The sequence below is a fragment of the Callorhinus ursinus genome, unplaced genomic scaffold (assembly GCF_003265705.2).
Source record: "Callorhinus ursinus isolate GAN/ISIS: 27379988/994484 unplaced genomic scaffold, GSC_fseal_2.0 scaffold7, whole genome shotgun sequence".
Lineage (NCBI taxonomy): Eukaryota > Metazoa > Chordata > Mammalia > Carnivora > Otariidae > Callorhinus > Callorhinus ursinus.
In genome coordinates, this window is record NW_027397069.1 from 11,887,003 (window position 1) to 11,901,263 (window position 14,261).

At 38.9% G+C, this 14,261-nt stretch overlaps 1 protein-coding gene across 2 annotated transcripts in view; it reads right to left on the bottom strand.

Annotated features, from left to right (window-relative positions):
- GPC6 (glypican 6) overlaps positions 1 to 14,261 on the bottom strand; it is a 1,079,188-nt gene that overhangs the window by 786,882 nt on the left and 278,045 nt on the right. For both annotated transcript variants that reach the window (XM_073894397.1, XM_025874780.2), the window contains exon 2: positions 11,319 to 11,477. In XM_073894397.1, coding sequence (XP_073750498.1) covers positions 11,319 to 11,477 — 159 coding nt within the window. The remainder of the gene's footprint in view (positions 1 to 11,318; positions 11,478 to 14,261) is intronic.

Below are 14,261 nucleotides of genomic sequence, written 5' to 3' on the forward strand. Positions count from 1 at the left end.
TGAGTGGAGGGCGCCTGGGTGGCTCAGTTGGTTAAGCGACTGCCTTTGGCTCAGGTCATGATCCTGGAGTCCCGGGATCGTGTCCCGCATCGGGCTCCCTGCTCGGCGGGGAGTCTGCTTCTCCCTCTGACCCTCTTCCCTCTCATGCGCTCTATCTCTCACTATCTCTCTCTCAAATAAATAATAAATAAAATCTTAAAAAAAAAAGAAAATATATTGAGTGTATTAGGCACCTAGAATCTACATGGAGGAAAAAAAATAGATTTCTGATTTAGAAGCAGCCAAGAGAAAAAACAATCTCAAACATTTTTTAAAAACGTGCCTAAACTTTTGGGGAATGTATTTAGCAATTTAAAAATAGACAATGCTAATATTAATTAAAATTGGCTCCACAATTCCTTCAACTGCAGAATACAATCGAGTTTTATGCACTAGAGACTAGCTAAAACTTGAAACTGAAAGCAGGTTGTGCCTGAGGTCTAGTCCTTGGTTTGTAGGGAGACTTGGAATGCTCCAGGCCTGACAATAGCCTCAGAAGCCATTTCCCTTCCTGAAATGTTTTGAGCACAACAGAGAGAGAGAGAGAGAACACTTATAGATGACCTAATGATAACTGGGCCAAGTTGGTAGAACTGTGAACTATTGTTCAAGAAGGGCATTAAAAGTGTTCATGTTGTTTTTCCTTCATTCTCTATTTTCCATAAATTCTTTCATGGGAGGATTCATTTGAAGTATTCCCTTGACCTATTCTTTAATATAAACCATGATTTATTGCATCATATAAATCTTTAGCACTATGTTGTCCTAATTTGAAAGGGCTTCTACGGGTACTCTAAATCAAGACCATCAACTCAATCACAGTAAAAGTGGTCCAAAAACATCGACAAAATGTTACAAAGTATGGGGGGGAATATTATCCCCAGAAAAATAGAAAATCCCCTCCCTCTTACAGAGACTTGGTTTCTAATTTTCATTTTGTATTTATGAACAATGAAACACAGAAATTGAAAGTTCCAATTTATTTTATTTTTCAGAAGTTATTTGAATAAATTTTCATGAGAAGCCATACACTGATTATTATTACATTTTTACCTCAGTGTCCTGACATCCCAGGTTTGGTTTCTGCAACCCGCCCCCCTCCCCCAGACATAAATTTAAAGAAACTTTAAATCCTTTAAAACTTTCAAGTTATTCAAATTTTCTACAAAAAGCATATGTTAATTTAGAATCAGAAAATGCTACTAAAAAAGGTTATTAAAAAATTTACATGGCTCCAAAACCATCATCCAAGCAAAAACTAAAAACTAAAATAAAAATAACAAAATAACAAATGACATGAAGAAATTAAAATGCATTTTATAGATTGTGAAAAATATCTGTTAGGTCCTATGAACTAGAAAATAAAAGAGAAAAAAAATTTGTAGTTCACAAATATTTTAAAAATTCAAATGAAGTATAATTTTGATCTGCAAAAAATCAAATGAGTTCTGGACCTTGAGCGTAACTCGTCAAAATCAGAGGCAAAAAAAGAGGCTTGTTTAATGTATAAAACACATTGTTTGATGAGCAATAGGTGCTTAAATCCTTTCTAACACAGTGGGGACCTTTTATTGGCAGATCTTAAACTGACCCCAATATTTAATGTGATAGAGCAAAGATTTAAAAACCTCTGGCATCTTTCTGTGCCCTACATTATGTCCTGATAATTGACCTCTCAATTCCACTGAAACCAGGATATTGAAAAAACTACCTGTTTCAGAAATGTGGGAGGCTTAAGCTAAATAATTCTGAGTCCCATCCAGACCAAAGCATCAAAATTTCCTGGTCCTCCAGGTGACTCAGGTGCATCTGAACCTCTCCTTATTCACACACACACACACACACACACACACACACACACACACACACACGCACATACAGTCGTCAAAAAGCAGGATGAGTATGTTTTTCTCTTTCCACGTGTGTGTGGAGTGTGTGTATGAAAGAGAAAACACACTCATCCTGCTTTTGGAGGTAAGGACAACTCCCTTCACTCTTAAATAAAGACTGTCTTTGCTCTGGGAATCTAAAATTAGTTCCATTCAATCCACTGGAATAAATGATGCTGAAATCAAATATGACTTCCAGGTTTATAGACCCTAAATGTGAAGAGATAACTAGAATGCAAAGCTTCCCATTTTCTTCTGTCATATTTATATTGAAACCGAAGTACTTCACGTGACCAGTGTGTGCCCTTGGGTCTGCGCAGGCTGGTGCCATAGTCGGACAATACCACACTATTAAATATGCTCCATATTAAGTCAAGCAGAGGAAGATAAAATAGAAATAGGAGACCTAATCCCTACACTCAGAGAGCTCAGACTTCAACAGGGACTAGGCAATCGATCATACTTTTTTAAAAGAACACTAAATAAGTAAAAATGAGCAGGTATCAATTACATAAACACTGAGAAGGAGACAGAAGGGTTGAGGGAACCAGAGTCTGTAATGACCACAGCACACTTCCTCTAAGAGGAGAAAGTATGCCAAGAAATCTTCAGAAATTAAAAAAAAAATATATGTGGAGAACGACAATTTCTTCAAACACAAAAAGGCCTTGGAAGCCCAATTCCCTGTTATCTTACTTCAAAGTTTGCTTTTCATTTTCAAGGTGTTTGGATTCAATTAAACCACTAGGTAAGGAGGAAACAGCATGAAGATCATATATACTACTATATATAGTCATCCCCAAAACAATATTGTCCATTTAATGACTATAACAAACCTTCTGAAAGAATAATAAATGGAAAATTCTGAAGCTGTATTGAGTGATTTCTAAAAATTTCTCAGAGCGCTGTGAACTCTGCAGGCTTAGCTGGTTCCTGACTCTACCTCCACGTTTGGTTCAGTATTCTCTTCCTATCCCATGGAATACTTGGAACCCGATGGAATTAATTGCTTAGGCAAGCTGTTTTTCCCTTTTAATTTGCTAAAACGCCAAGCTCACGTAGGCGTTGTCATTCAACTAAAAATCACGGGTAACTACTGAGCAATATAGAAATGTTATTCATAATGTACTTATAATAGACATTTCACATTTTCTTCTGAATTCTTGCCAAATTTTTGTGCATGAACAGTATGCTTGCCATGGTGTCCGTGTATCTTCTAAACAAGAGTTCAACGTTTTGAATCACACTTAATAGATTTTTTAACAAGCCCGTTCATGTGGATAAACTAGAGATGCCATTTCTAGCCAAAGAATAATAAAATGCTGGGTGGAAGCAGAAGCTAAGTAGTCTCAGCCTGAGTTAAAAATCCCTGTAAGTTCTGTCCATCTCTGCAATTTGAAAATGGTATGTTCCGTGTAATTTACTATTGTGAAATACACAGGACATGAGAGAGACAATATCTGCTGACATTGTTGTGTATCTAGAATGGATTCACGAACTAAAAATCTTCCATCCTGTATATGCTCAAGTCAGTTATCTCCTTTTCGTTATAGAAATGTAGAAACCATACATACATGAGAATATTATAATAAACCCTCATGGACTCATCGAATGACTTCAACTATTATCACTTTCTTATCTATTTTGTTCCTTCCATGCGCCCACCTCAGGGACTCCCATCAGGACAGGGTATGTCATTTCAGATTTTCCCCTGAATCGTTTTCTTCTAAACCTTAGAACTCTCAAAGCACATAAATGCTTCTTATGCCTTTACCATGTTATTTGTCTGAAAAGGGCAAACCATGTTGTCTCAGCAAAGGAGAAAGCACATTTTTATTCCAATTCCCTATGATGAAGGAAAGTCAAGAGTCTTGATATGAAATCCCAGTTAGAGTGGGTGACTCATACTGTTTCCCACTGCACATCACCCCCAACTAGAGATAATGAATTTTCCATTATCATTACGCACACCATGCAGTGGAACCAGTCTACACTGAGCTGAATGTTCTCAGGTTTGAAGACAAAAATGTTTCCACTGAGCTCTAATTTACACCACCATTAAATATGTTTTTTAATTTTCATTAAAATAAGAAAATCAGTTTTCTCTATTCAGTGGCAGATCAATTTAACTGAAATAAAATTTCTCCTGTAATTTACCCATACTTACTCAAAGGATTGGTGAGCCCCTGTCAGGGAGCAGATACTTGTCTGCTCATTAACATTCATGACCAAGAACCCTTCTGGTAGGGCTGGTTTCAGCATCTGATAGAGCAATACTTAAAAGAAATTGGCTTGTCTGTGAAACAGCTGCTCGGCAAAGCCACCATGCAAGGGAATTGGTGATAATAATATGATAATATTACAACTACACTGGGAGCATAATGTGTTTTAAGTTACTTTGAGCTGTGTGGTGGGGGTCTAAGAATTAGAAAAAGATTGGTAGTACATCACAGAGGATATGAGGCTGTGTATCAGCAGTGTGCTTCATTAGTTTTGAATGATCTGTCCAAAGAGCAGAATAAAAAAAAAGAAAAAAATGAAGGGAAGGGAAGGGAGGAAAGGAGGAACGGAGGAAGGGAGGAAGGGAGGAAGGGAGGGAGGGAGGGAAGGAAGGAGGAAGGAAGCAAGGAAGGAAGCAAAGGGGGGAATTGGGGAGGGAGGGAAGGGAAGGAGGGAGAAAGAAATGGAGGACAAATTTCACTTGTACAAAGATCTGGGTTTTCCATGCTTTACATTTAAAGGACCCCTAGCATGGATCATCTATTCCAACATTGTGCAGAAGCAAGGCATTTGTGATGTGTAAATCTGTTCACTGGTTCTGCCACAGTTGAAATCCCTGGTTAGCCGATACTTATTTTTGGAAAGTCTGCCCTTTGGGAAAATTGGCAGATTACTTTCCAGTGATAGTACGACTGTTTCCAATTTCTAAGCCCAATTCAGCACACTGTGATTTCCAGAGGTGTGTCCTTCAGATAAAGGCCTAGCAAAATTAAAGGAGGTACTCAGCTAATTAGTTTGTAAGATAATTAATATGATAACCCTTATGAATCATAGTTAGCTTGTTATTCTGTACAGTGAACAAGGGTACTAATAGCTTAAGAAATAGAAATATCACATCTATTTATTCTTGAATAACATCATGGAAGTGGTATGTGAGCGCATGTTTGGTTATGTGGGCATTTGTCACTGTGCTAGGATATAGAAGGTAGTGGTATATCAGGTACGTCAGTGCGCTTTATTTATCCCTCTTGAATTCCTAGAGAATCCACCAAAACAACAAGGAACAAATCACCCAATGTGGAACATAAAATATTGTTTCAAGAATAGCAGGAGGAGTCTCCACTGATGTTGGAAATGACCAGGAGACTTGCTTTGACCAACAGAACCTGGGAATAGAGTGTGCCTATCCTAGTTTAGGCAATAAAGGGCATCATGTCTCCGCTATGAACCTTAGTGTTCTAAACTCCAAGATGAGAAGAAAATCACCAAGACAGACTGTTGCCCCCAAAAGAACAGTGAAATCTAGAACAGATCCGACCAAATCATAGTTTAGAGCCAACAGGAGCAGGGCATAGACCAGAAGAGCCAAATTCAAGGGGACAATCCAAAGATGCACTGAGGAAAAATAAATGCTTCTTGTTTATGCCCTGAAATTTTGTTGTTATTTCTTACAAAACAATAGAAGACTGATACAGGACTACAACGTTTCTATAGGATATCTACATAACAGATGCACGCTAAATGTCAGTAAATGAACAGTGTCACAAAACATCAATAGTAAATATATTTATGACCTATCCCAAGAACTTTGTGGACATGCACACAAAATCTCTGGTGCCTCTGTCCCCTCCTGCCCCATCTTTAACTAATACAAACAATTCATCCTTTAAGGGCTCTGTCAGTCCCCTCTTCTAAAAGTCTTCTTTGACGCCTCTAAGTACAACACTTTATTCCCCCTTTCTGTCTCCAATGGACTTCTACCATCTGATAGAGCCAATCCTGCCTTCTTTACTGTTGGTTTTATACTTACATCTCCCCCACGAGGTAAGGTAAACATCATGACAGACTGTGAACATAGTTTGGTCATTATTAGTTGTCTTTTATCTACTACACCCCTGGTTAAGTATCTTCTATATAGAAGGTTCTGAATAAATGTTTCCAAACGGAAATCACACACAAGTGCACATGCACACACACACCCCACCCATGTGATGGGAGATATAGAAGATTCTACTACCATGTGGAAAACTACTTAGCGGTTTTTCCTTTTCAAGGAAGTGTTTTCCCTGGGAAAATTAGATGATATTTTACAGAGATCATTACATTATTGTCATCTCCACAGTATATAGACAAGAAATGATATTTAAAAAGAAAACATAAGCAGATTTGCAGCATAAAAATATTATGTCGTTGTGTATAAATTATTTCCATGTTCAGTAAAATAGAGTTCTGAGAGTGTTACTATAGAATAAGTTCTTCAGAAGAATGGAAATTACTGTTCAACCTTTTTTTTTTTTTTTTGCTTTTAAAAATGTACTTGCTGCCAGAATCTCTGGACAAATGTATATCATTAAAATGCATAAATAAAAACCAGAAAGGAAAGTAAAATAATAAGACCAAGAAGAATAAACTAAACAAATAAAAACCTCATACTGAGCTTCAAATGTGAATAAATTTCAGCTCAAATAAATCTGAAGAAAAAAATAAGCAAAATAAAATATCCCTTCAACTAAATTTTCCTGTCTCTGAATAATCCATATTTCATACACATTCCTAGAGAATAGGGTGCTAGTACCCACATTAAGACAGAAGCTACCAGGGCTTTGTGAGATAAAAATATACAACATGGCTTAACTGATTCAATAACATTTTTGCACAAAACACTCATTCCCCTTTAACTGAGGGTCAACTTCTGACTGAACACTATTCCTGCCTTTTCCGAAAATGTAGCTAGAGTCTTTCCCCACCAGTACCACCATTGCCTTGTTAAGGGAATATCAATAATTCTGAGCCAGCGTCCACTCGAAACAAATAAAAGCTTAGTTAGAATTTCAAGCAAATGTCAAGTTCCTATCCCATTACTCTTTATAAGTCTGATGTAAGTCAAGAGTATTAGGCTACAGTCTTGGTTTCATTCTTCTTGGTAGAAACTTGGCAAATGGCTTACCCTCTCTAGGCCCCAGGTTCCTTGGAGGCGAGACTATATTTAGGTGGGTAATTCTCTTTGTTAAGCATTAAAAAATGTCCCATTCCACTTGTCTCTGAAAGACATCATCACATCCTCCTATGATCACTGGGACAGGGCAGACGCGAGAGACAGATGAATAGGTGTTGCTGTTTGTGAAACCTTAGCACCCTGGGGGGTTGGAAAGCACAGGATAGTTTAAAGGGTCCTGAGGGTAAAGAGCAGGGCTTGAGGTATGCTCGGCTTAGGACTCAATGCTGAGTCTCCCACCAAATAGCTCTGCGACTCTGCACTGTGGTTCGCTTTGGTCTCTAGCTTAACATCTGTAAAGGGTGAGGAACAGGGCCAGGTGTTGCCCTAGTATTACTATGACTAATATCAGAGTGTTTCATTGTTGTCTATTTTCCTAGAATCCTAACACATTAGCCACTTAGTAGTATGACTGAGGCTGCGATTTAGACACAAATTTGACAGGTCAGAGGGTCACTACACACAACAATATTGGGAAAAGGAGTGAGTGGGTGCATGAAGATGACCCTCCCTATTTTTTACATTTTTCTATGAGTTGCTTATTGGTTTTGCACACTTCCGGCTGCCTGGGTATTTGGCATAGGTGAGACAGGGAGAAGTAAAGGCTTACGTAATGCTGTGATCATCCTGCCAGGTGTTCCTGGATGGTCTTCATGATGTAACCCCTGGAGCGTGACAGAAAGTCTGGGCTTGGCTACAGAGCAAATTGAGTGCAACCCTGTATAGTTCTGAGGAAATCTTTGCAAGCTAGGCCCCCGTCAGCAAGGGAATGGGCTTGCAGGGCTAGATAATGGAGCCAGAGGTGGAGATTTGGCCAGAGAAAGGAAGGAAAAAAAAAGAACTAACCAAAACCTTGTGAGACACTTGGAAAAGTACCAGTGCCAAGTGTATAAACTATTATTTTATATACCTTCATCATAACATTTCAATCCTATGTTTAAAAAGAAAAAGAAAGCGACTCAGTCATAAGAAAATTCTCTGCCAAAGAACGAGAATGTCTGCAATTGATATTATATATTTTTTTTCAATTTATTGCCTCTCAGCCACAAATTTTAGGGCTAATGGTGGTATGAAGCCAAACTTGTCCATTTAGGAAACGTGGGGAAGAATTCATATTAATTCAGGTTTAGCTTCTGAGCACCCAATGAATAGTTAGAATTTTATACAGAGTTTCTTCTAAATATTACCAAAGATATTAATAAAAACTGGAAAGAATATGGCAATAAACAGAATGCTACGTTAAGGGGCGCCTGGGTGGCTCAGTCGTTAGGCGTCTGCCTTCAGCTCAGGTCGGGATCTCAGGGTCCTGGGATCGAGCCCCGCATCGGGCTCCCTGCTCCACGGGAAGCCTGCTTCTCCCTCCCCCACTCCCCCTGCTTGTGTTCCCTCTCTCGTTGTGTCTCTCTCTGTCAAATAAATAAATAAAATCTTAAAAAAAGAGAATGTTACATTAAGGTTTTTGGAATTTCAAATTTTAGGAGTCATCTCTGCCACAAAATGAAAAGCTAAATGGAATCAAAACATTTCTAGTACAGTAAGGAAAGCAACAACTATAGACTAATGACTAACAGTGACTGAATTTAGCCTCCCTGAATAGGGTTTGGACTGAATCATATGTATCAGGTGCAATTTAATTGCTCCTGTACTTAATGAAAATAGGAAAGGGAGTGGTCACCTTCTCATGGAATACAGTTATGTATATAATACAGCTAACTAAAACATGCAAAATCCAGATGACAAGTCAAGATCCCTAAGAAAGTGGGACTGGAGTCAGAAACGCAAAATGGACACTTCGGATCAAGGGACCCCGGCAAGAATGCAAAATGACTCACAGAATGGGAAGCTACTAAAAATAAACAAGTCTTTCAGAGCACCACTGATTTTATCTGGGAAAATAAAACTCAGAGGGTAACATTCCACAACTGATCCTAGATAGTTCTGTGCTCATACCAACTTGATACTCATCAATGAGGAAGTTTTGTTTTTTGTTTTTTAAACTAAGGGAAAAAAATGGAAAGCTGCCCACATGAATGCACGCCTGTTCCTGAAAGGCGACTCAGCAGGATCTCCTTCATGGGATAAGAAGATAAGTCATACAACTGTGCAGCTGACCTTCTCGAAACTGCCTAAACAAACAGCAGAACTTCTAATGGTAAATTTTAAATTTACATATTTTCTTAATTTTTTTTTTTTTTTAAGACCGAGCTCTTCAAAAGCTGAGCTCACCGGGATCACATTTTGAGTTTTAAAAATAGGCTGGCTGAAAGCTTCCTTGAAAAAAAAAAATCTCAACTTCTCCCCATCCCAGCCTAATGCAGCGAGATGCACTATGAGGAAAAGAATTCGTCACCCCTCATGTCAGATCTGATCTTAACAAAAATCAGTGTCCTGTCAAACCCATGGACATAATACCCCAAAGTACATTAAAACAATTTAAAACACATCTGGAGAGAGGGAGACAGAGAGACAGAGAGAGAGAGAGATGGAGAGAGGTTTCTTTAGTAAGACAATGAGATGAGTTCAAGGATTCTGAATCCACAGATTAATATTAAAAGTCATTGAGATGAGCATACAAGTATCTTGTTCTGTCCTTTTGAATGACCTTACACATTTAAAAAAAATCAATCAACTCCCCATAAAACTACCTTACATGAAATATTTTTATTGAAAGGAATACACAGTGTGTGTCATGAATGGTGCCCCAGAATTATTTCCCCGCAATTTTGGAGTACAGCTTAATAAAGGCACAAGAATCATTTTCCAAAGACAGGTAAAAGTCAAGAGCACCAGGTCTCTCTCCCTGCTTTCTGTAACAAATGATAAGGTGTCTAAATCTGCCTCCATCTGAAGTGATACATTACTGTTCCTCAAACCTAGAGCCCCTTCAGGGGCTCCTGAATGTCACTGGATTTGTAATCTGTCAATCAAGGGGAACAACTAAGTACTCCCTGGTTTCATTCAAGGAAACAACATTCACAGCATCACCTCTAAGTAAGGAATTACTTTCGTACACATCCACATATAAAGTTGAACACAGAGGAAGAGGCAGAGGAAGAAGGTGCAGATGTTGAGATACTCGGCAGAAAAGATGAAGTCCCACTGACTGCCATGGAAGATGTCACATCCCCTTAAGCACTGAAAACACTGCCAGGTGGACCTGTCTTCAGAATTCAGAGGGCTGACTTGAATGAAATTGGTGTTGCTATAATAGTTTCAAGCAGCAGTGAAGCAGAACATTTTACCAACTACAGAGAACAGAGAAAGGAAAATCAAAACTTCGGCAAGCCTTTTCTAAACCGGCTCTACGGTGCATTGTCCAGAGAGGATGAGGCAGGTCTCCTGCCCCATGACAACTCAGTGTGACCCAACGGTACAAGGAAGGGTCACCGCGATTGGCGAGTCTGGTTGACAATGAGCCCCAGGAAGCACATTCCTTTCTTAGAGCACTAAAGACTACACAACCATCTAAGCATATGAACTTCATCACTATCATTATTAATTCAGTGTACAAAAATCAAGTTGCTTTTGAATAATTGTTTTTCTGAAGTTCGAATGAGAAAATTCAATGCTGAAAGCCTAGTAATAATTGCTTTCACTCTTTGTGCTTTCTCCTACAAAATGTTTATTTAACAAATAGAATATAGAAAGGAATCAGGAAATCAATAGAGTATTTAAACCTTACACAGAATGCACTGTCACGGCAACGTAAAATGTGGCTAGATTCTTGGAGGAGCAAACTCTGAAGTAAAGGAGTCCGTGTCAGTAGCACTTAAAACAAGTCTGTCTTCTTGAAAGCGTTGTTATATTTCAAATAATTTTAAATGACATTTAATTATTTTAAAGAAAATCCCCAGATGAAAAATTAAGACAAGCTATGATGTGACAAAACCTGAATTAGAATCACTCTAATCATGAAAAATTAAGCTAAATCTTTCAGAATAAATCTCACAGGCAGACCACAAATTCAAAACAGCTCTTTGTTAACTCGGGCTGTTCTAAGATATTACTACAAAAGTTGTCAAGAACGCTCATGCTTTTTCTAAAAATAGACCAAGTTATATAAATGTTTAAGAAGGAAAGAAAAGCTCCTGCTTAAAAAAATGTTTTTCACGGAAGGCCGAGATTCTCAGAAAGGCACCCCCAGAACAGAGTGAAGCAGAAACTGTCCCACCTACCGTCAAACTTCTTGTGCCTGGACACGAATGTGGTGCGTACAAAATGGCTTGTCTCTTCCACGAGGTTCTCAAACTCGAGTTTGCTTTGCTGGCTTAATTTGTCTTCCATTTCTGTGGTGCAGCATGTATATTCTTGAGGGCAGATTCTTAAGTGTTCCCCTGCAATGAGAAGGTAAATGTCAGCATGGGATGATAGGGACTTCGGGGAATTTGCTTCTCCAACATTCCCCTCAAATCCTGGGGCATCTGGTCCAGCAACCCTTTGGGCCAGCACCGTGACCGTATCTGGGCCTCAGTGGACTTAACATCCCAAGCATTCACAACTTCAGCTGAACCTGATGTTGTGGTCTGAACGTTTGTGTCCCTCCAAATTCATATGCTGAAATCTTGACACGCAAGGTGATGGTATTAGGATCTGGGGCCTTTGGGAGGTGATGAGGTCATGATTGGAAGTAGTGATCTTATAAAACAGCCCCCAGAGAGCTAGCTTGTGCCTTGGACACATGAGGATGTAGCAAAATGGTGTCTGGGAACCAGGGAGCGGGCCCTCACCACACACGGAATCTACTCGTGCCATGATCTTGGACTTCCCAGCCCCCCAGAAGTAGGAGAAATAAATCCCTTTTGTTTATAAGCCACCCAGTTTATGTTATTTCTGTTACAGAAGCCCAAACAGACTAAGACACCTGATATTTAGTCCCTGCCATGGAAGGGAAAGTATATTGAAGACATCAGAAGACCACGACAATGTCCCTGCTTTTATTTGAAATGTGCCAAGTGGCGCCAGGTGACAAGAGATATAATACAGTTACAAGTGTGCTTGTCTTTGGAAACCTCCAGTAGCACACAAGATGCTCAGTCCCATCACCGCAGTCTGTGTGACAGCAAGGGCAAGACAAGATGGGGATCATTCCTTGTGTTCTGTCTCTGCCTGTCCGTCTGTCAGAATGCATCAGTTTTGCTCGCGGGGAAAGTGAGTGTGTTTTCAATGGCAGGTCTCATGTGGCACACAATCCCTCAGTTGACAGTTCTTGTCAGAGAGGAAATGTTCTCCTGCAAGGAGGAAGGCACTGAGGGGTTTAATTAATGCTTACGTTCTATGGAAATGTAAAGTAAAAGGTAATGAAAGTCATGTATTTAATTCCCAGTCTTTATCTCTGGATACACCAGAACACTTCCTTTGGCAATATTGCTTTCTTCAGCGCTATTTGCAAGGAGGAACCAAACCTCTGCTTCATGACCTTAAAATAGACTGTTAATGCATAAAATATGCATTTCCCATTGAGGCAGCTCTGTTAATGTCATAATGTTTGGTGGAGCCTGTGGAAGGAAGAAGAAAAATCCACCCAACATCTTGGTAAGTAGGAACAACAAATTGCCCCTGGGATCAAAGTCACTGTAGGACACTGAAATCCAAATGCACAAAGTACTTGACGTGGTGATTAAAATTCATTTATAATGCTTAATGGTACTTATATAAAATTATGTCCTGCGACCTGTGTGAAGTATAGGGTGTTTCATGTTTATGTCGTTGGATGCTTTAGTGCCTACTTAAAACAACCCCAGAATAAAAATTGACCAGAACTGTGTACCAAAGTTAGATCTTATATAATTCCTGGAAGGGAGGGAGACCATAAAATATCATATGTATATTTTTTTAGAAAGGAAATGAAAATGCATTGTACTTGAGAGTGATAAATACCAAATTCAAGGTAACAGTTCCCTTCCAGGAGAAATTAGGATTTGAGAGCGTACTCAAATACTTTTATCCATAATCTTTTATTTCCTAAGTTGTTTGATGGATGCATGATGGTTATCATACTATTACCTTTGCTTTTTCTGTACATTGAAAATATTTTGTAACAAAAACTTGGAAAGGTGTCATTAAATAAGCAGTAGCCACTACAGCTGTGCTAGAGAGGAGAACAGGGGGTAGGTATTAAGAAAGAAAAACAGGCTGCCCTTGACATTCAGAAGCCAGTCTGGCAACTCACAGCTAGGTCATGATAGTCTATTACACCTAAACAATCTCACAGAAATGCCAATCCCAGACAAAATTACTCCGAGACCATGATAAAGGAGACAAAGCAAAGCCACTTCAAAATTTTGCCTAAGCACACACAAAAACAAGGCCCTATGTCATCCAAAAAGTACTGAACATCTCCTTTCTGAGGCAAAACGAATGTACTTCCTTACCATTTACAGACTGATTTTTATACTACTCTCCCTCCTTTTTGATCATTTATTGAGATACCTTTTTATAGATTTACCTCTCCTTACTGAAAGCATCCAACCGAGGCTGAAGCCCTGCCTCTCTGAACCCTCCTCCAAGCCAACCAACAAAACTCCAAGTCCTATAATCAATTCTTTCAAAGTCCCTCTCACTGAGAAACTCCGTGGTTCTCCCTGGTGTATTCTTGCTTGAGGATAAGTGACATCTTACTCAACTACAGGTGTGTTCCTAATAGATTCTCATTTGAAGGTACTGACGATACCAAAATGGGGACGTACAGAACAATATGAATTTTCAGATTTTTCTCCAAGTCATTCTGATACTCCCATCCCAGTAAAAAAGCAGAGTTCTAGAGGTTAAGACACTGGTAAAGAATAAAAGTGGCTTTATCAAAAGCAAATGGCCTACAAATCTCTAATTTACTTTTTATAAAATATAAATCTAACTGATAAGGACAAAACTCTGTATCCACATTGAATAGATATTTAGCATTAACGATTCTGCATAATGTTCCCTTCTCTGAGTGGTTATAAACCATTTCCCAAAATCTCCCTATTCTATTTCCCACCCTACTGTGTGCAAATGGAATGTCCATTTCTCAAGATTTACTACTTCAGGGCTGCCTTCTACTTCTGAATCATTACAAATGAGTTTTCAGCAAAATGCATTGGACTTTTGGTGACTAGCTGATCAAAAGAGAATAAACATTT